General features: G+C 44.1%; 6 protein-coding genes across 8 annotated transcripts in view; 2 read left to right on the top strand and 4 right to left on the bottom strand.

The window, feature by feature from the left end:
* Positions 1 to 1,761: 1,761 nt before the first annotated feature.
* On the bottom strand, positions 1,762 to 9,821 carry unk (RING finger protein unk). 3 transcript variants are annotated; one of them, XM_015171368.3, is made up of 9 exons: positions 9,671 to 9,820; positions 9,394 to 9,603; positions 8,036 to 8,455; positions 7,774 to 7,976; positions 7,354 to 7,496; positions 6,986 to 7,097; positions 6,700 to 6,822; positions 6,055 to 6,629; positions 1,762 to 5,991 (listed from the first exon to the last, which is right to left on the bottom strand). In XM_015171368.3, the coding sequence occupies exons 1-9, from the start codon at positions 9,730 to 9,732 to the stop codon at positions 5,794 to 5,796; spliced, it is 2,046 nt and encodes a 681-aa protein (XP_015026854.1). In that variant the 5' UTR covers positions 9,733 to 9,820; the 3' UTR covers positions 1,762 to 5,793. The 3 variants fall into 3 exon arrangements, 2 of the variants coding, with proteins under 2 accessions (XP_015026854.1, XP_002054739.2); XM_002054703.4 differs by lacking the exons at positions 6,986 to 7,097; positions 7,354 to 7,496 and having other exon boundaries at positions 9,671 to 9,818; XR_001450106.3 differs by lacking the exons at positions 1,762 to 5,991; positions 6,986 to 7,097 and having other exon boundaries at positions 6,493 to 6,629; positions 9,671 to 9,821.
* A 13-nt stretch (positions 9,822 to 9,834) lies between these two features.
* Positions 9,835 to 13,584, top strand: LOC6630963 (uncharacterized). Its single transcript, XM_002054704.4, has 3 exons — positions 9,835 to 9,995; positions 10,063 to 12,141; positions 12,196 to 13,584. Exons 1-3 carry the CDS (start codon positions 9,927 to 9,929, stop codon positions 13,453 to 13,455), a joined length of 3,408 nt encoding a protein of 1,135 aa, XP_002054740.1. The 5' UTR covers positions 9,835 to 9,926; the 3' UTR covers positions 13,456 to 13,584.
* Positions 13,557 to 14,703, bottom strand: bigmax (helix-loop-helix-leucine zipper transcription factor bigmax). Its single transcript, XM_002054705.4, has 3 exons — positions 14,542 to 14,703; positions 13,924 to 14,330; positions 13,557 to 13,866 (listed from the first exon to the last, which is right to left on the bottom strand). Exons 1-3 carry the CDS (start codon positions 14,672 to 14,674, stop codon positions 13,648 to 13,650), a joined length of 759 nt encoding a protein of 252 aa, XP_002054741.1. The 5' UTR covers positions 14,675 to 14,703; the 3' UTR covers positions 13,557 to 13,647.
* Positions 14,704 to 15,024: 321 nt separating this feature from the next.
* Positions 15,025 to 17,560, top strand: Hmu (adipocyte plasma membrane-associated protein hemomucin). Its single transcript, XM_002054706.4, has 4 exons — positions 15,025 to 15,281; positions 15,332 to 15,537; positions 15,593 to 15,893; positions 15,986 to 17,560. Exons 1-4 carry the CDS (start codon positions 15,166 to 15,168, stop codon positions 17,076 to 17,078), a joined length of 1,716 nt encoding a protein of 571 aa, XP_002054742.1. The 5' UTR covers positions 15,025 to 15,165; the 3' UTR covers positions 17,079 to 17,560.
* On the bottom strand, positions 17,486 to 18,172 carry LOC6629781 (uncharacterized). Its single transcript, XM_002054707.4, has 2 exons — positions 18,065 to 18,172; positions 17,486 to 17,945 (listed from the first exon to the last, which is right to left on the bottom strand). The coding sequence occupies exon 2, from the start codon at positions 17,904 to 17,906 to the stop codon at positions 17,637 to 17,639; it is 270 nt and encodes an 89-aa protein (XP_002054743.1). The 5' UTR covers positions 17,907 to 17,945; positions 18,065 to 18,172; the 3' UTR covers positions 17,486 to 17,636.
* LOC6629782 (dynein beta chain, ciliary) overlaps positions 18,065 to 21,046 on the bottom strand; it is a 33,587-nt gene continuing 30,605 nt past the window's right edge. The window contains exon 31 of the mRNA XM_070207442.1: positions 18,065 to 21,038. Coding sequence (XP_070063543.1) covers positions 20,939 to 21,038 — 100 coding nt within the window. The 3' untranslated portion in view covers positions 18,065 to 20,938. The remainder of the gene's footprint in view (positions 21,039 to 21,046) is intronic.

Below are 21,046 nucleotides of genomic sequence, written 5' to 3'. Positions count from 1 at the left end.
TCTTTCGCTCTTGTCTTTTGCTTTGATCTGCGATGCTTCTGGCAGGGCCCCGAGGCGGTCGCTGCAATGTGAAGCAAATTGAAAATTGATTTCGCCTTGCCTGGGCAGCACCTAGCAGTCAGCAGGCGGCAGGCGGCGGGCGAAATCCAACGTAAGACAAAGTTAGCACGCCAAGTTCGTTGCCTAAGTCTTTCGTTTCGATGACTCAAAATGCGCGCCATGAAATTCCCACATAAATAGCGCGCATTGTCAAATTAAAAATGTCTAATGAGCTGTTGCTCGCCGTCCGGGGCCGGGGCCGGCAGCCAAGCAGACAGCAATGCAAAGGAGCAGAAAAATGCATTAGACGCAGGCAGCCAAGAGCTCCGTTCTCAGTTTATAGTAGTATTTTACGTATACCCCTTGGCCGGCACACAAGCAGCATCCAAGTCAACGGCGGCGGCAAAACGTATCGTGTTACAAATCACGGCGGGATGTGCGGGCGGGCGGGCGGTCGGTCGGTCGGTCGTGCCGTCTGGCAGTCGGACTGGCGAAACAGCGAACAGCGAAACGGCGGCGGCAGCCAACACACAACAAAACAAGTTTCGAGTGGAAATGCGTGTAGCGTGCAGCGTGCGAAACACGGCAGAACATGAACATGGAAGCCTGATGCTGTTACTGGACCTGATGCTGATGCTGATGCTCTTGTCGCAAATGTTGTGTCTAAAAATAGTCTGTCTAGAGGATTGAGAGGGGCGACACGGCTGCGGCCGTTTAGGCCAACATGAAAAATGGCAACACTTTTGCGCTCATAAAAACTATTTATACGCCAGTCTAGAACTACGCAACCGATCATGGCCCAAATGCATCAGCCAACTAATATGCCCGAGCACATGCACAAACGCCAGCGTCAGGGCAAGGCGCATGCGCGTGAGATCTCCACGCAAGATCATCAGTCGAGAGGCAGCAGGCAGCAGCCAGCAGGACTCGAACGACGTCCACACACAGAACCCAGTTTCGGGCACAGGCACAGGCACAGTCCAGTTTGAGGCCGGGACCACACAAATACAGGCACGCGTTCGCTGACAGAATAAAAATTGTTGCGCTTGTGTTTAACGCGCGAACGCGGCGATATCGCGCAGCAGCAGCAGCAGCGGCAGCCGCAGCGTACCTTGTTTCCAAACTGGCTCCCTGGACCACGTCTGCGGCTCAGAGAGAGGGCTCAGGTTAAAGTGGCAGCCAGGCACCGTTGTCAGTTGGCAGCGGCTGCGGCCGTGGTGGCGGTGTCGGTGGCGGGGGTATCGGCCCGATGGTATGGGGCATTGTCGGCTTGCTTAGCTATCACTGAACGATTATCGTGCATTTTAAAATTCTTACGAGTTTCTGCTGTTGTTGTTCAGCCTTTGCCTTTTTATATTGCCCTTTTCACTTCGCTTGTGTGTGTGTGTGTGAGTGTGTGTGGTTGCTCTTTGTGTGTGCAGTTTTCTGTTTTTGTTGTTGTTGTTGCTATTGGTGTTGCTGTTGTTGGGCAGATTGGAATCACGCATGGGAACCACAAGCGCCTTGGCTTTTGTCTGCTCGTCGTCGATGCTTTCGTTTTAAGTCTGCAAACAGAGGACTCTGCACAATAAAACACACACACAGCCTTTAAACACACTTTTATTAATCAGTATTACATGCACATATACATATACATACATATATATATGTGTGTGTTTGTGTGTGTGTATATTTCTATATACTTAAATATTGTATTCATCAATTTGTTAATCGCATAGCATATACATAAATAGTAATCATATCAACAGGCAAACGGGCTGGCTCTCGTTTTTCTGTCATTTTATTTGCTTTCCTTTGCGGCCTTTAAACAGTTTCTCATTCGATATTTGCAAATAGTTGTTAACTAAATTACTACACAAATTTGTTAATATTGCTATTTTCATAATTAATATGTTAATACTCGTACAATCGTTATCAAGTTTAGTTAGGTCTTATTATATGCAATTGATTCGGTTTGCCTCGAAATTCAGTCGAGTCTATTGTTTGCGATAGCTGCTGTCGAAATACATTTACACACAACTATTGATTCTGTCTCTCTATATATCTATATATTAGTATATACTTTAGTTAATAACTCTGCTTAACTACAACATGTGCCTGAGAGGGCAAATTATTGCGCGGCGCGGATTGGCCTCTAAGCTACAATATAAAACTTTTGCCCCAATAAATTGATTTTTTAATGCCTAGACCAGAACATAAATTTAATTGGAAATAGCATTTAGTGCGCTTTGACTGCATTGTTGCTCACAAAATGGTATCAACTTTTAATTTGAGCGATTTATGACTATTTCCTCTGGGCGCTAGATAACTACAGGTGGTTTTTACGACCGGCTGAATCGGAAATCAACATACGTAGATTTGATATTTTCATAATTTTGCTTAGCCTGGACACAAACCACAACAATGCCTTGTGCTAAAGTTTTTGTAGTATCACAAGTCGAAACATTGTAATCAAGAATTGGGTAAAAATTAAAAACCAAATGTTTTTAAATATTGTATGTGTGTATTTGCTTGTGGAGAGAGTTATGCATCTGCAACATAGGTATTTTCATAGATATTCTATATATTTCTTATATAAATTAGAGCCTATGTAAAAGTTCGCTTCTGTAGAGCTGTCTAAATTGTTTCAATAGTTCAGCATTTTGTATAAAAATTGCTAGTAAATGTTTGTTTAGTTGCAAATTTGCCATTTTTGTTTTGCTTTAAACTTTAGTTCACACATTATTATAAAAAAAAAATCATTTGCTTGTTTCCATTTGTTGCTTTGTATTGTGGGCTGGTTTGCATAAAATTGCTTTACATACATAAGTATTATATATATTTAGTTGAGTTTGCTTTTAATTACTGTTAACGGGATTTCCACATTTAAAAATTCCTAATCGGTGTTCAACGTTTGGTTTGGTGTATTAGGACCCTGCCTCTCTACCCCTCTCTGTAGAGCATAAACCGTTAGTTACAGTTTCATTAGCATATTTATATAATTTGTTAAACGTATTAACTATGAAACAACTAGTAGCAAACACTTCATTATTGTACTAATTCTACGTAATTGCCATTTCATATTTTGACCTTTCCACATTGTCGGTGTTTCTGATAGAACTCTTAAGCTAACTATAAATACATTTGATACTTTAGACAAATATATATATATCTATATTTTTTTTTTATTCATTTCTTAATATATTCCTTTTATTTGGCGTACATGAATATTTCATTTTTTTATCTCTTTTCTTTTTCTTTTGTTTGCCTGGCGAACGCTCAATGTATGTGTGTGTGTGTTTCATTTGTTGCTTTTGTTTCTAAATGGAGCTGGAGCATTTTGTTGTTGTTGTTGTTTATTATTATTGTTGTACATCAAGTTTTAGTTAAGTTTAGTTTAATCATTCATTAACTGCTGATTCTGGCGAGAGCTTGCATAAATGTATATTTATATATTTTTGTTCATTCTTAAGTTTTTTTTTGTTTTGTTTTTTTTTTTTCTTTTTTATATATTTCTGGATCACATATTCAAGTAGTTTCAAAATCACATAAAGATCACTCTTACAATAGCGTATACAAAATACATACGTTTTCCATGCATTGTGTGTGTATATATGTCTCAGTTTATTAGTTATCTGATTTGTATTGAGTTGTCATGAAATGGTTTCGTTTGTCTTAGCTGAGATGTGTATTTTAAATTGCTTTGCTAGTAATACGATGTTTGTGCTTGTAGATAAGATTAATGTTTATTGCTATAAATACGTTGTGCCCAATTATTCAGAGTTAGAGAGTATATCGCAAGAGCTTCAGTGTAAGCATTCAAATTTAGCACTCAACAGCTCCATTATAAAACCATTTTTTGTATTTTTTTTTTTGTTTGTTATTCATGTGTGTTTAATGTTCTTTCAATTGCTTTAACTTGTCTTTCCATTTTGTATTGTTATTGTTTCTATTTGTGTTTGTGTAGAACAGTAATAATATTAAAGCATTTAATCGCAACACACAGTAACATGCACATTTAATCATTGTATAGTTCATACATTTATTTTTGGCTACTACATACACACAAAAGCCTTTGCGCTGCTTAGCTAGTTAGCTATCAAATATATTTTCATATCTTTTAATATAAGTATACCTATATGTTATGATTTCATTTTGGGTGTCTATCTGTTTTATTTTCAATAAATGCCTAAGTTTCTGCACGTGAATTTCATTTTTAAATAGTTTACTTTTATGCCCTAAGTGATCAACATGTTTGCCATTAGTTTTATAACTAATAATACGTTAGAGTTCATTATATTTTATATAGATGCTCAACTTTTTTATAAGCTACAATACATACAATACAATACATTAACTTTTTTGCATATGCGAAAAATATTTTGAAGACGGTTTTATATTAGCTTCGGTTAACATTCATCATAGACTGTATTCGCTGTCTTGAGTTACGTTTATTGTTTAATCGTTTACATCACACGCTTCAATTTTTGTAAATATTGTGTATTTAATAATCTTGTACCATCTTAATATTGGCCATTAATATACATTTTTGACTTTGATATATCGTTTATCTGACCATTGACCGGATTTTCATTGGAAGCTTTATATTAATTATAAAAGTTTAAAAAAAAATTAGAAAAAACGTACTTAAAGCACTAAAGAAATCACATAGTAACCTAGTAGCGTATAAAAGTGAAATACATCAAATACAAATTATTTAAAAAGGTGTTTAGTCGGTTCTCTTAGTGTGTAAATGAAATCATTTATGTAACTTCAGTTTAATAGATGCAAAATTGGTTTATAATTGTCTGGCTAATATCCAGACATACGAAAAGTAAAAGTATAGTTTGGGCTGAGAAATTGTACAAACCGACCAATGTCGAAGAACTACGAATAGAAATTGCAGTTTCTACAATTTTTCAATTATTTGTACGCCCATGCAAAGCTTGCCTTAAATTGGGTTTTTCAAGGATCCTTCATCAAAGACGCTAAAACTTGAACCTTGCCTAGAAATCTCTTAATTACAAAATCTTGATTTCTTTATATTTCATTTAAACATATCTATAAAATACATATATTTGTAGTTAGACAATTGGTTTATAAAAATCACTGGTGGTTTTCATTTGTTGTTAGTCAATTTGATTTTTTTCTTTAAGTGTTTTATAGAAGCGGCAAAAATGATCGTCATAAAATATATGAACGTGTACAGGTATTTCATATAATTGTAAATGAATTTATTTGTTTAATTAATACTAGTGAATAGTGACTGCAAGTGTAGCAAATTATGAATACAGATATATAAAAAAAAAGACAATAATATTGCAAATTCGTTTCATACAAAATAAAATGTCATGGACATACGAGAAACTTTGAAACTGTTATGTATACGAATTGTATATATAAACTAAAATAAACACAAAATTAAAAAAATGAAATGAAAATAAACCAAAAATATAAATATATATTAAGAAAATTTCCTGTAGCGTAATTTAGACGAGTAATAAATTTCAAATGCATAGCTGCTTGCTAAACGAATTACATATTTTGTGCCTAGTAATTGCTAATATCCAAGATAATTAATTTGCATATAGAGTAATATAAATAATATAAGTATATATGTAAGCTCTGTCATATGCCAGCCGCGGCATATTTGCTAGACGTTTAACATTTTGCTTACAATTAAAGTTTCTATCATCCATTGTCACTGCGTGAACACGCTCTGTACCAACTAGGCACAGGGGCTCATCCAAAGTTCTGGAGCGCTTAAAACATATTCTATGTGTGTGTTGTGATTACCGGCACCTGACAATAGGGGCACTCGGTAACCGAACCGGCGCATGTATTGCAAATGGACAGATGATTGCAGGGCTCCAAAGTAACGGTTCGATTGTTCTCTTCGCATTTCATGCACTTCTTGGCGTTTTCCAAATATAATACTTTGTCTACTTCTTCCAAATCGGTGCGCAGTTTAGACTAAAATTTGTTTGTTTAACAAAAACCTTAATATATATTTAATATACAATAAAGAATACCTACTTGTAATTGCTTTAGTTTCTGTATGGATAAATCGCGCAACTCTCCGGGTAGATTGAGTTGTATTTGCACTAGATCGTGACGGTCCTTCCATTCCAAGGCTTCCTGTTTGGCTTTATCGCGATGCAGTTCGGCTATTTTTATCTTGCACATGAGCTCCTCAAGTCGTACGGACAGCTTTTGAATCTGCGCATTCTTCGTGAGCAACTCATTGGTCATACGACCCAAATCGGTGTTGTTTTGCGATTGCAGTGATTGCAAGCTGAACGCATTCTTAGCCGTATTCAAAGTGTTCTCAAATAGATTGTTACCCACGGAGCTGCTGTTGATGTCATCACGTATGGTGTTTAATTCGGATATTCTAACTGATGGGCTTATGGATAAGCCATCGCCGAAGCCAGGCGATATAATGCGCGACGGAAAAAACATGCTATTGCTATCGTTTTGCGTAGCAGCCGATAGGGAATTGCTCAGCTTATTGGAGGCGCCATACACATTGAATAGATTGGCATGATTTGTCGGGCTGTATGTGAGCGAGCTGCTGGGAATGTTGACGGCAAAACCACTTGAATTGAAGTCTATATGGCAAAAGAGTTGATAATTGAAATTAGCATGGATCCGATTTTGTACGTTATTACAATGACTCACCGTTAATAGAGTTACTTAGTGTCGTATTAGGAATGTTAATTGGCGCCGAGGAACGTGTTAATAAACTAGTGTTAACCAGACTTGCCGATAGCGAATTCTCGCGTGGATCTTCCAATGTACAGGCTGTTGAAACAATTTTAAGAACAAATTCGTTAGTTTCGTTTCAGTTAGGTTAGACGGGATTTTGCTTTTGCTTTTGTAATGTTCTTTTTTTTTTTTGCGCTATCATTTTGTCCACAACCATCGTTGAAAACAATGAAAAGATCTGTGTAAATATATTACTCACGATGGCTGTCCAGTGGTAGTGAGATATTTAAGATTTTGCTGGAATTAGTTGTATTTTCCAAAGCATCTACAAACATTTTGTTGGTTGTATTATTACCATCAATATTTAATAACTACGAAAAAGAGAATCAAACAAAGAGAGACGAAGAAACAAATGAGAGCGGCACAAAGTTCTCAATGACTTGCAATTTGATGCGGTTAGCTGGATTAGCTCGTGATCGAGTGGGGTTAGATATTGTTAGCGAAGTGCTGGGCGCGCATACACACACATACACACACATTCACACACGCAAGCACACACCAACAAACACACACACACACACACAATATTTAGAAGTGATTTTTGGTGTTGCATTTGGTAATACGTACATTATTGCTCAGTTGGAGCAGTCCTGTAGACAGTTTGCCATTAGCGACCTCATCCTGCATCTTCATACCGGACAAGCCATTGGAAATGAGTTCGCTTAAGGCAATTTCTTGATCGCGCTTCTTCTGCTCGTTGACAAGATAAGCTTGAGGAGGGAACAATGGACAAGCAGCAAAGCGGATTTTGATTGATGATTTTGATATCATATCATTTCAAGGAGTTTACACAAATTTGATTAATGTGTGAGCGTGAGTAAAAGACAAACAAACAATTAAACGATATCAACCAAAGAAACGTACTTAACATATGAACCTAATCTAAACTATAAATATCTGATACAACCGCCCGCTATGGTTGTGGAGAACAGCGCTTGGGTCCCAATGACACTATAGATACTACTGGGGCAAGCCAGAACTACTTACGTTCCACATGCGCAAAGGCGCAGAAGACGCTGCGAGGGCAGTAGCCAGCCTGTTGTACATCGTTGCATTTTGTGGACTTGTAGATTTCCGGATGAAACTGTTGCTCGGTGCGTGTGTGACAATACTGGCAATTGTCACCGGCCTCACAGTTACCCGGTTCGCCCCACTCCTCGCCGTGCTTGACATTGGGACATGGTGTGGACCTAAAAGGGCAATGATTATTGTAATGCATGTGTAACTACGAATAGTGAGCGCAACTTGCCTGTATTTGTACTTTCTGGGCGAGCGACGTTTATCCTTGCTGTTGTGGTACTGTGGACAGGCATAGCCCTGGCGACACAAACGGGGCGGACGCTTGCATGGCTCGGTTTTGTAGTTGGCCAGCACATAGTTGGTGTCCTGCCACTTGGGATCCTCGTTCATTAGGTTTCGCTCCTTATCGAGCGCATTTTGTGCATTGGTACCGTCCAACGATATATCCGAATTCTGCAGTGTCTCCAGCTCTTTGATATCATACACCGGTGGTCGCTGGTCCTGCATGCCGTGCGCAAAAGCGCAGTGAAGTCCATTCTTCACACAATATCCCCGGCTGTCCGTATCGTGCACACACATGCATGTCTTGTAGTAGCGTAAATGGTATCGACGCTCGGTGTCGCCGGCTGTTCGGTGTAGGAAGGGACATCTGTGCGAGAGTGAAAGTGGGTGAAAAAAAAAAAAAAATGGAATGAGCAATGTCAAGTGACGCAAAAAAGGACCTAAACGCGTGCTAAAAATAGCAGGGCAGCAGCTCATTCCCCACCTACAGTTAAAGCAGCAGTAAAACCTGGGGCAAACCACAAATACATACATACATGCACATTAACACATACACACACACACACACACACACACACACACACACACACGTACACACAATTCAAGTCTAGGTCAGAATTGTTGTTGTTTGTTATTGCAGAAAATGGAATTGCGTATTATTTTGTTGTCGCTCTCCTTCATGCACAGCCGTTCGTTGCTTAAAGCTTTGAGGGAAAGCTTTGCTCAATAACTGTACATTTTCAAAGTGCCTCTGCTGCTGCTGCTGCCGCTGCTGTTACTACGACGACGACGCCGGGGGAAAACCAAAATAAACTGAAGGAAATACGCGCAAAAGCGAAACGCAATAAAAACAATGACGCACACACTTGTAGCAGTTATAACTGCTGCTGCTGCGCATTTGAGAGTGTGTGCGAGAGCAACAACCCTCAGTTAGGCAAACGCCGATTAGAATTTCCGAGCTCGAACAGCTTTATCGCTTAAATCACTTTCACTTTTGCATTTTGTGGGTGGCTGGCGGCGGTGACCTCGTTGTAGGGTGCGCCTAGCTTACCCACGCACACATAGGCACCTTCATACAAGCAAACGCAATCAATTTCACTTTTAGCTAGTTGACGTTATTTTGCCACTTCGCACGCCCGCGAAAAGTTTTTGTTTGTAAACACGAAGCCAAGAGATACACACACATTGCAAAGAAAATTGAGCGCAAAGAGGAAACGAAAAAATACTACGTCGTTGTTTGTTCGCGTTGGCGTCTTGACATCACACACAGCGAGACGACACAATTTGCCTAGGATGGATACTCACTCATCGCCTTCGGGACAGATTCCAGTTGTTTCATCATATTTGGTGCAATAATTATCAGCGCTGTAATTAAATGTGCCATCGCGTTTACGTACTGGCCGTCGACGACGCTGATTTTGAAAATGCCAATTGAAGCAAACGAAGGGGCGATGCTGGTTGCATTTGTGCTGCAGGAACGACTGGCATTGCTCCACGCGGAACTCCTTCAGGTAGCTGATCAAGCAAAGAGTTTCAGTTAGCCAAAAACATACTAATTGCACTTTAAACTCTGTTTATTTACGTATAATGACTGGTTTTTTCTTGGTGTGAAGACAGTAGTAGTTTGCTCGCATCGTTCGCCATCTTGAACTGAAGCACCAAATCAGTGAGACCGCATACCAATAAGCGCGTAAATGCTCGTTTTCAAGAAAAGCATTTATCGCTGTTATCGATAGTCAACGATTGTGCTGCACGTGTGGTCGATATGTATAAGACTTTCATAAAACTTATTTGTTTCGTTACAACCACCGCGTTACCCAGGCGGGTCCTGTCTAACAATGGCTGCAGCGCTGCCTGTGCGGGAGACTCCGCCTAAAAAACACAGCGACTGTCTTGCCTATCTGCAGGTAAGCTCGCCGGCTGCTTTAATTGCTTATTTTTGCCTAATTACTGCCTGCAATCAACTATTCACAGTCGTTGGGGGATGCGTTGCCCAAGGAGGTGGCCGACCAGCTAGCTGCCCAAATTATTGAGGAGGCAAACAAGCCGGACACGGGCAGCATCAATCAGGCCGCGCTGAATGTCACCTTCCGCGTCTACTATCACATCGTGCACAAATACGAACTGCCGGATGAACACTTTGCAGATCTGCCCCAGCGACTGTGCTGTGAGCAGCCGCAGGCTTTTCTAATGCTGCAGGCTGTGCTGCTGACCGACCACTGGTCGCGACTGGATGCGCAGCTAATTGAGGCCAAGTGCATGGATGCCCTTATTGCTACACTGCAGCATAACAGCAGCAGCAGCCTTGTTCATCAATTGAAGGCTACCAATCTGCTGGTGAAGAAGTTTCCCAAGCTGGAATTGCTCACGTTGCAGCTGGAGCACTTCTACCACTGCCTGCAGCGTCAGAGCCAGTTGGGCTCGCGGGAGGAGACACTTACGCTCTTCAATCACTGCTGCAAACAGCAAAAACGCGCTTTCTGCTATTTCCGCCTCATTGTTGGGTTCTGGCCATGGACGAATCGCAACAAGTACTATCTGCTGAGCGGCATACTCAACTCCCATGGTCTGCCAGAGCTGCTGGCTGCGAGCGGTCAAAGCGAGGCAGAGTTTTTTGCTGGGCTGCGTCTGAGCCTCAGCTACAAGGGTCTGCGTGCGGCCAGCCAGTATCCGGTGAAGAGCCTGAGCAGCCAGCGCTCATCCGCTCTGCTCGCGCTAGCTGTGGAGCTGCTGGTGAATGGCAGCGTAGCAGAAATCCAAAACTTCCACTCGCAGTGGTTCCTGCGCATACAGCAACACGAAGCGCTGTTCCAGCTGCTGCAGGCCAAGCCGGAGATAGTCGAGTTCCTGGCCAGCTCGGAGGCGGCACGTTCGGCCAGCGAGCAGCAACGCCTAATACTCATATTCAGCATGTTCGCCAAGGAGATCTATGCGGCATCCAAGCTGCATTTCTTTAAGATTAGCACAGAACTGTTGACCAACTGCAGCGCATTTGAAACGGATTCCCAGCTGTTGATCTTTAAGTTTCTGGTCGAAAATTTGTCCAATTTTGCTGTAGAGGATTGCCTAGAGTTCTTCTACAGCTTTATGCAGCGTCATCGCGGCGTGGAAAGCTCCGAGTTTCGCAACACAATGCTGGGCAAAATGCCGAACATTATCAACCACACGGCCAAGCACTTTAATAAGGTCCTAAAAGTGGATGGCGGCACAGGCAGCGATGCACTGGCTCACGACATTAAGCGATTCTTCCGCCAGCTACAGGAACTGCTCGAGCAGGACATGCTTTGCGATGTTTATCAGCCGAAAATATTCGCGCTAAAAATGCTCGAGATTCTGCACAAGTCGCTGTACAGCGCGCAGGTCACCAAAAATGCAAAAATGTGCAGTACCCAACAAAACCAGCAGCTGGGCTCCTTTCTACTGGACCATGGTGTCTTTCAGCCGAGCAACGTGGCCCAATTGTTGTTCAAGTCTCTCAACGATCCCCAAGGCTTCGACGATGCGCTGGAGCTGACGGTTTCACTGCTCCTTCAACTGGGCCATGTTGACACCCAGCAATGCAACGAGCGCTGCCTAACGCTCTGCACCAGCTCCGATGTGGATGAGTGTGCTCTGGTCACGCTCTACGCGCAGCTAATGGTGCGCAGCTGTCCCGATCCACAGCTGGCCAAAGCACTCTACGATCAATGCCTGCAGCAATTGACGAGCAAATTCGACGCATTCCAGCACGATCCACTGCAGACCACAAAGTGTGCTGGCGGGCATCTATTTGGCCACATTCGCGTCCTGGACGAGCTGGTCAGCGGCGGTAGTCGTAGACCCGAAGCAGCTGTCGTGGAACTATTGCCGCTGCTCGAACGTATACTCAATGTTGTTCTGAAGTTTCTCAATCTGGCCAATGCCAGGCGCGATGGAGCGGACGAAACAGCTGCCAGTTTTCAGGATATGGACGAGAGCCTGCAGCTCTTGGTCAGTGAGAGCGTCTACGAGGCGCTTGAGGATGCCGAAGCCTGTCGCAAGTATTTACTAATGAGTTTCTGGCTGACATTGAAGGTACCTAAATTGAACAAGCCGTGCGCCGCCTCAACTAATCCTCTGCTTTTTTAGGCTAGTTGTGACCTGGCCACCAGCTTGGGCTCAGCGCTGCCCCGTTCAACCAAAAGCGCGCCTGACTACGCAGCTCTGCAGCGCTGCTTGGACATTAATGTGGCTGTGTTGACTCGTTGCCGGCACAAGGGCGCCATTGAGGCTGCTGGCCTGAGCATTGGCAAGCTAACGCGCACTATAACCGGCACGCTAGCTGGCGAGGATCAGGGCTTTCAGCTGCTGCACGATTGCCTGGAGCGGCAACTGCTTTCCGAGTGCCGCCAGGTGAGCACCACGCGGCGCGGTGCTGGTTTCGCAATCATGTTTTTGCATGTGCTCAAAAATGACGATCCGCGCCAGCGTTTGCTGCTGCATCGCGCCGTGCAGCGCATACTCGAGCGCCTAAACGGAGCCTCCAACAGCGACGCATCCAACAGCAGCAGCAACCACGATCGCTGGGAGGCCTTGGCGCTGCATTATCTGTGCGTGCTGGTGCGCGACACGGAGCTGCGGCCGGCCATGTGCAAGTACTACGACGAGATCATGCTGGTGGCCATAGCGCACATCGACAACACCGAGTGGACCATTTCGAATGCCGCGCTGCAGCTGTTCGGCGCCACGCTCGGCAAGCTGGTGGGCCAGCGACAGGCGACGGAGTTTGAAACGAAGCTCGCCTGGGAGCCGAGTGAGATGAATTACGAGGAGCTGGCATGTCTGCTGCCGAAGGCCTGTGAGCACATGCTACGCTGCTGCAATACTGACAAGGTCACCTCTTCGATTATACTGTTTCTGGGCTTCCTCTCCAAGGTGGAGCATCTGTGCACCACGGGCCAGCCACAGCAGTCCACTCAGCTGCTGCAACGCTTCCGTCGTCTCAGCTGGCGTTTGCTGCGGCACAAATGCGAGCAGGTGCGTCTGCTGGCTGCCACCTGCTTTGTGCGCGCCCACGATTTCCGGCGCGATCTGCCGGCGGTGCTGCTGGCCAGCGCCAAAATGGCTGCGCAACTGCAAGAGGACAACTTCTACGAGGCGTTGCTGTACACCCTGCAAGCGGGCGTGCTCAAGCTGCAGCACGAGGCGCGTCATGTTTGGACGGTAGCCAGGCTGCAGCAATATCAGCTGCAGCTGCTGACAGCTCTGGGTGTCACCGAGCAAGTGGCTCGCTTCAAGGCTTATACGCTCAAAGTACTGCTGCAGTTGCTGCAGCTCTTGGGCGCCGCAGAGCAGGCGGACGTAGTGCGTCAGCTGCTGGACGGGCGCGGCAGGCACGCACTAAGCTAAATTTATGTATCTGGGTTGTGCTTATCTAGCTGTAGCATTTATCTAATCTTTAAGCATAAGCCAAAAAGTCAATGTTAGTCTAGAATTCTCGTAACGCTCGCTTTTACAACTAAATGACGCATTTACTAATTGAAAGCATTTTACCAAAAGAAACAGAGAAAAACAAAAACAGAAAACTTAACTAAAAGGCCTTCAGCTGAAGCCCTCGCCCGTTTCCTGCTCCATGGCCTGCTGCTGTTTCTCCTGCGTCTCCTGGGCCATTTGCTGCAGCGTACGGCTGAGAATGTTGCGCAGAATGTGCGGCTTGCAATGCTCCTCCAGCCATGGTATGACGCCGGCGGTCAGCTGCTTGAAGTTGTCCATGGGTATGCTCTGGAATGTCTCAAACATTTCGTCCAGTATTGCCTGAAACTGTGCAACGAGAGTCAATTGGCATCAATAGCATATGTCGATTCTGGGAATGCTAACCACTTGAAATTTGGCCTCGTCTGTGAGGCGCGCCTCTTCGGGCCCCGGATTGGCCTGCTGATGTTGCAGCATAGTCTCGTAGCCGTTCTGTATGATACGCAGTGCCGTCACCTCTTTTTGCAGTGCCGCACTCTCGTCCTCCTGCCTGATTTTCTGCTGATTCAGATAGCCAATGTACTCGATAGACTTTTGCAGTATCAGCGCTTTGCTCAGTTTGTAACCGGACGAATCGTTTGGCTGACAGCGCGGCACCAGCTCCTGCAGGCTGTCGTAGCCCTTCTTGATCGCATCACGACGCTTCTGCTCCGCCTGCGTGTGCGCCGAGCGCCTGCGCTCCTTGTAGCTCAGCGTCGAGCTCGCGTTTATGGCGCCCGATTGTCGCGCATCGCCGCTATCGTCGTCATCATCTGTTCGGGGGTAAACAGACAGAGACAGGTCGTGTGGTGTAATAAAACGCTGCTCGCTGATAGTGGATACCAGGAACAGTAACAGTAACAGCAACAGCAACAATAACAATGGCAAGGGAAACTCAATGCCAGCATTATCAGCTGTTCGTCACGCTGCGAACGCGAAAACAAACAACAAACAAACAAATTTGCAACGGCGAACAGAATTTACCAGAATTGTGTGCCGACGAGTTGGGTGTGTGGGTGCTGCCTGCGCTGCTGCAGCGGGAATAGTGCTTGCCACTCTGTTCTTGATCTTGCTCCATGTTGTAGGCCTCCTCTTTGCTGATCTGGTTGTCACTCATTATCAACTGCGTTGTGACAAAAACAAGAGCATTTTAAGTTGTCTGGTTCCGTAATAAGAACTAGTTCATTGTGTGGCGGCCGGTCGATAGGCGTTATATTGGTATTTCTGACTGAGCGTTGCCAGCAAATATACTGCAAGTAGTGACAGTGTCTTCAATTTATGTTTTAAGCTAAGTAGATGATAAATGTATTTTACTTTAGCTGGTAAGCAATACAAATTTACAAGTTGTTTGCCACTTGATGTGCTTAAGAGTTTGTTAAGCGACAGTCACTGGCTATCAGCATACATCGCTCATATCTGATACCCGGTTTAGATATTTGTTTGTCTTGCAGCCCTGGTTCACTGCACCGGTGCGATGACTTTTAGATTTTCGTGTTGAACTTTGCCGTCGTGTCGCTTTTTAGTTTTTCTTGGCCCGTGCTGCCATTTACTATAGATTATATTGTTTAATTAGTGGAAAGGGCGGGTCCAACACATACGTACGTAGCCATGGGTCTGCTGAAGGCGTTGCGTGTGAGGATCATGAATTTCATGATTTTCTTTCTAATTATCATTTTGCTGCCGGGTCTGCCCCCACGCACCACTTTCCCCTATAAAGATTTCACGTAAGTTAATGCCAACGATTGAATTGCTTGCAATAACCAATTCCATATAGCGTTGCGCCGCCCAAAGAACTTAAGGGCGCCCTTGAGTCCAACTTTCACCTGGAGGGCGCTGAGCGTTTGCTGGAGAACCGCGTCTACGGCCCAGAGTGCCTAATTGCGCGCAACAATGAGATCTACACTGGCCTGCATGGCGGTGAGGTCATCAAGTTAACCTCGAACCACGTCACGCATGTGGCCAAGTTCGGCCAGCCCTGCGGTAAGTCTTATGCCTTGCATTGGGCGAATTTGCTAAAGACCAAAGCTTCTTGCAGCGGAAGTCTATGAGGAGGCGCAGTGTGGTCGTCCACTGGGCATGGCATTCGACACGCAGGGAAATAATCTGATCGTTGCCGACGCCTACTATGGACTGTGGCAAGTTGATCTGACCACGAACCAAAAAAAACTATTGGTGTCGCCGGCTCAAGAGTTGCCTGGCAAGAACATTAATCGTCGTGCCAAGACCTTCAATTCTGTGGCAGTCAGCAAAGAGGGCGAGATCTACTGGACCGACTCTTCTTCAGACTTTACCATTCAAGATTTGGTCTTTGCCTCGTTCGCCAATCCGTCTGGACGGTGAGTTCATTTGTCTATTTCAACGGACGGCTGCTGTCGAAACCGGTTTCTGATCTAACGGCTCTCTATCAAATGTTTTCTCTTTTTTGTAGTCTATTCAAATACAATCGGGCCAAGAATGTGAGCGTGGTTCTGCTGGACGAGCTGTTCTTTGCCAACGGTGTTGCGTTGAGCCCAAACGAAGACTTCGTCGTGGTCGCCGAGACGGGCGCTATGCGTCTGACAAAGTATCACTTAAAGGGCGCCAAGGCTGGCGAGAGCGAGGTCTTTGTAGAGGGCTTGCCCGGCTTGCCCGATAATTTGACGCCCGACGCCGAGGGTATATGGGTGCCTATTGTGTCAAGTGCCGATAGCGAGCATCCCAACACCTTCTCGCTCTTCTCACGCTTCCCCAGCATACGTCTGTTCCTGGCCCGTATGCTAGCGCTCTTTGAGCTGCCTTTCCGCTACATTAATAGCGTGTATCCCAACAAATTCTCGCAGCGCTTTGTTCACTTTGTGGGACATGGTGAGATGGCCATGCTGCTGGCTCCCAAGCGCACCACTGTGGTTCGCGTGGACTGGAATGGCAATATTGTGGGCTCGCTGCATGGCTTCGACAAGTCCGTTGTGGGCGTTTCACATGTGCTGGAATTCCAAGATTACTTGTATCTGGGCTCGCCCTTCAATCAATATTTGGCACGCGTCAAGTCTCCAAAGGCGGCCAAGCAGCCAACCGTTAAAGTGCGCAATGTGCGCGTCGAGGGTGAGGGTCTGGAGGCGTCCGTCGGTGCACCGCCATCTGCAACTACTGCCAAACCCAAGGCAGCACCAAAACCCAGCACCACCACCACGACTACGACCACCACCACACAGAAGCCACAGACTACCACTACCAAGAAACCAGCGACGATAACAACTACGACAACTGCCAAGCCAAAGACCACCACGGCTAAGCCAAGCACAACAACAACAACAACAACAACTACAACAACAACGACGCCCAAGCCGGCAACAAAGAAACCAACCACCACAACAACAACAAAAACAACCACCACCACACCAAAGCCAGAAACAACAACCACAAAGCGCAAAGTGCCAAAACAGCCGGCGCCTATAAAGGAAGAGATTCCTGGAGACACCAAGCTACCGCAAACGGAAAAGCTTAAGGTGATCAACAAGCAGGGCTCCCACGTGGAGCTCTAAGAGCGGCTCCACTGTCTTGAGTTCTCATTTTTGCGGCAGTTCTCTTGCCTTTCTCGCAAATCGCCGAAAAAAAAAAAAAAAACCTAAAGTCTCATGCCCAAACAAACACTCAGGCCAAGGCCAGTTAATAATTTAGTTTGAAACTAGTTAGTTAAATTTTAACTAGCTGCAAGCGTTAACTGAAAAATCTGTTTGTTTAATGCAGCTATTTATATGTCGCACAACCTGCATATAATTGAGTTTTGCTATAATCAACCGTTTTCAATTACGAAACATTCCCAATTGTGAAAAGCATTTGCATTCCAGTTAAATTCACATTACTTGACGACAACAAGTACGCTCACTATTTAAACAATATCCGAAACTGTTGAGCAATTAATAGACACTTAATTCCAAAATGAAAATACTTTTCTTATTGTACTGATCTTTTCTGTATTTCACTTAAAGAGTAAAGTGTTTTCTAAAAACGACTTAAGTATAAATTATGCATATGTAAATATTATAAAATTAAGTATAAATAGTGAGAGTGTATGCGAGCGGATGAGCTCTGAACGGTGTCTAGCACTTTGGACGACTTGGAGGCTCCTTGGGTTCCGTCCAGCTCCAGTCGGTATAGTGCACACAACGTCCGAGCTCCTCGGAGTACAGTTGGGATTTCGGGCAGCGTTGCAGGCGGGCGCGCGTGCCCTGCTTATCGCACATCCAGTAAGCCGTGGGATCCCAGAAATTACGGAACATGCGATTCACTTCCTCCAGACCCTGACAGCCGGGCTCGCCATTGTGCTCATGGTATTTGTACTTTTGTATGGGTAAGTGGGCAGTGGCCATTTTTTTATATATATATATATATATATTTATTTGGTTTTTCTAAAAAGTGGTGTAAAAACATTTGTAGAAAATAATTTTAATATTGAAATGTACAAATATTTCGCTGCCTGGGTGCCACATTTTTGTGTGCATTAAATTTAGAAAGTCTCTGTGCTTACCTCTAAATAGGATTTGTTGCCTCGGAATTTCCCCTGACAACGGAAATATGTAGTGCTTTCTATTTAAATTCTTATGCCGAGTGAGACGTTTGCCGCTTCACAATTAGTGCGATTCTGACTATTCATACCGAATTATTTCCCATTTAAATACTTTTCGTATGAGCGACAAGCGTTTAGCGGGGCGACGCGGGGCCGGTTTGCATTAGTAATAATGTCTGTCTGATGGGGCCGATCGACGCGCTGCAATCATCGTCTCGTCGGGGGCCAAAACGACTTACTTTTATCTACAAAACTAACAAAATGCCTACGTCCGCTCGTTGCGGCCGCCCTCCTCTCGCGCACCTCCCCCCACCCCCACGAACGATCGGCGTGTCGGTCGAGCGGACGGATTGGTCATACGTTCGCTGGGACTGTGTCACGCGTTGTTCCCGTGTTCGGGGAATACGCCAAAGCGAGAGTTTGCATGCTGACATAATAGGCACAGACATTGGTGAAAAAGCAGCGTATTATTAAGCGTATTCGACGGCGCGATACCCTGTATAAAGTTGTATCTTAATATTTACGGTGGTTCGATTCTTTGCTCGAATTAGCGCCCCGTCTCAGGGTTCCAATTTCAATAGAACTGTTCCGTTTATTATTAATTTAATATGCTATATTTTTATTGATTCGGATTATTTATTTATTTTTTTGCTCTTTGAACATCGAACCCGGTTTAATGTTCGGTTCATTGTAAATAAAATATTTAAGTTCCGGGTTCAAATCCAGAGTTGTGCGAGTATGTGGTCCGAAGATATGCCCAAGGCGAATTGCGCAAAATGTCAGAACAACTTGTTGATTCGAGGGTATGCAGAGTGGAAAATACCAAGCGCGTGTAGGCGGTTCGAGCTATTGAATATAATATTATATGCATATATATCAGTGCTATTGCAGTTTATAATCCAGACGTGATATATTTTATCCAATATCGGATATAGGGTATAAGAAATCGCCGCTTGGCAACGAGCTGTGCGCAAAGGTCGTTGGCAGCGTGCGATTTCAATTTGTAAATTCAACTTTGAGTTGCGTAATTAAACAGCAGACGCAAAACCATTTGAGGCCAGCGCGTCATATTTATAAAATGTAAACAGGCGACTAATTAATCCAACTGAGATCACGCTTGAAAATTAAAGCGTCGGGCCCCTCTTTTTTTTTCCCCAGTACTTTTCCCCCCGACCAGCTTTGACGTATACAAAACTGACTTATCAGCGCAAAGGTCTCGCATGTACTTGAAATTTCTGAGACTTTCATTGATTGAACGCCTGCAAACAAACCTCTGCACGTGATCGGCAAGTGGGAGGCAGAATAAGTCGGCCGATTGCGTGCATACTATATGATAATTATGTACGGGTCGCACACGCGGGCAACAGCTGGTTGTGCCTCGGACTCACGTGGCCTGCGTGAAAGACTCATTGACTCTGAAAATATGGTGTGTGTAATAAACTAGGCATGAAGTTAGCTGATTAGCGAAATAAGCTCGTGTTGTTTATCTCAAGCAATGCGAGACTTTCGGTTTGTTAAGAAAACAATTAACAAACTACAAAACGCTGAAATTTATTTTTACGCACTTTGTGATCTTTTTTTTAAGCAAAGCTAGGCATATTCTCTTATGTTAGATTCTGAGTTAATCCAATTACTATAAGCATGCTGAGTTTTAGTTAGACTTCCTGCCTTTTCAATCAATCAAACAAATTGGCCAACCCGCCTGAACTTTGCATACGTTTCCAACTGATAACACGCTTTTTATACCCTCAACCCATTAAAAATGGTTGTAAGGGTATATTGTATTCCAAATCCAAATGTATTTAACAGGCAGAAGGAAGCATCTCCGATCCCATAAAGATATATACTTTATCTTATCTTATCTTATTTATTCTTGATCAGCACCAATAGCCGTGTCGATCTAGCCATCTGTCCGTCTGCCTGTCTGTCCGTCCGTCCGTCCGTCCGTCCGTCTGTCTTTCTGTCCGTCCGACCGTTCGTCCGTCCGTCCGTCAGTCCGTCCGTCCGTCCGTCCGTCCGTCTGTATGTATGAACGCAAGGATTTCAGAACCTATTAGAGCTAGAGACTTTTCTTATGTATGTGCTGTGCTGCTAGATGTATGTGCTGCTAGTGCCTGCGCAGATCGAGTTTATTTCCGATAATCGATAACTTATTCCGCTTGCAAGCAATCGATAAAAATCGATATCGATATCCTGTTTTTTGGGCAATTTTGGTAAATAATAAGAGCTAGAGTCACCAAACTTGTCATATAGCTTCTAAAATAGAATATATATATGCATTTGATGTTGGAAGAAGAGGGTTCAGGGTATCCCCTAGTCGGGAGCTCCCGACTAGAACCTCTTGTTTTTCTATAAATTATATACCCTTTCGATTTCAAAGCTGTTTAACATTGGCTAGCATACACTTTCAGTAAGCTCTAAGGTAAAATTCTACAATTTTTTAAGAAAGACTATTTACCTTATCGGTAGGCTCTTGAACTACAGGGTATCGCAAATATTCGCAGGCTCTTATTTGAACTTATTTTAAAGACAACTTTTATCAACTCTCTTAAAACATAGGGTATTCTTATTTGGGTGTTTCTTAAATATACTCAATTGGAAATTATTGGAGCTTAATAGACTCACTTGAAAACAGGCCACAATTTAGAGGGTATCCCGGGTTAGCTTTACTTTTAATAATGCTTACTTATAAAACCTGAAGCGTAATAACGCAACAACTACGTCATGTGAGAAATAAAAGTGTATTGATGAATTACTTCAGAAGAAATCGACGCTTGCAATGATGACGAGGCGAACAATGAATCGCTCCGTTGCGTGCCGGGTATCAATTATGCTTTAGGGCTGTAACAAAAGCGCGACTCCTGCCAATATCCACTTGGCTGGGCGGTCGCGTGTTTTAAGGTTGAGGGTCCAGACGTAGGTGTTGCCACGCGACCTGCAAGT

The sequence above is a fragment of the Drosophila virilis genome, chromosome 2 (assembly GCF_030788295.1).
Source record: "Drosophila virilis strain 15010-1051.87 chromosome 2, Dvir_AGI_RSII-ME, whole genome shotgun sequence".
Lineage (NCBI taxonomy): Eukaryota > Metazoa > Arthropoda > Insecta > Diptera > Drosophilidae > Drosophila > Drosophila virilis.
The sequence above is the reverse complement of the archived record's forward strand: the minus strand, read 5'-3'. Positions and strand labels throughout refer to the sequence as shown.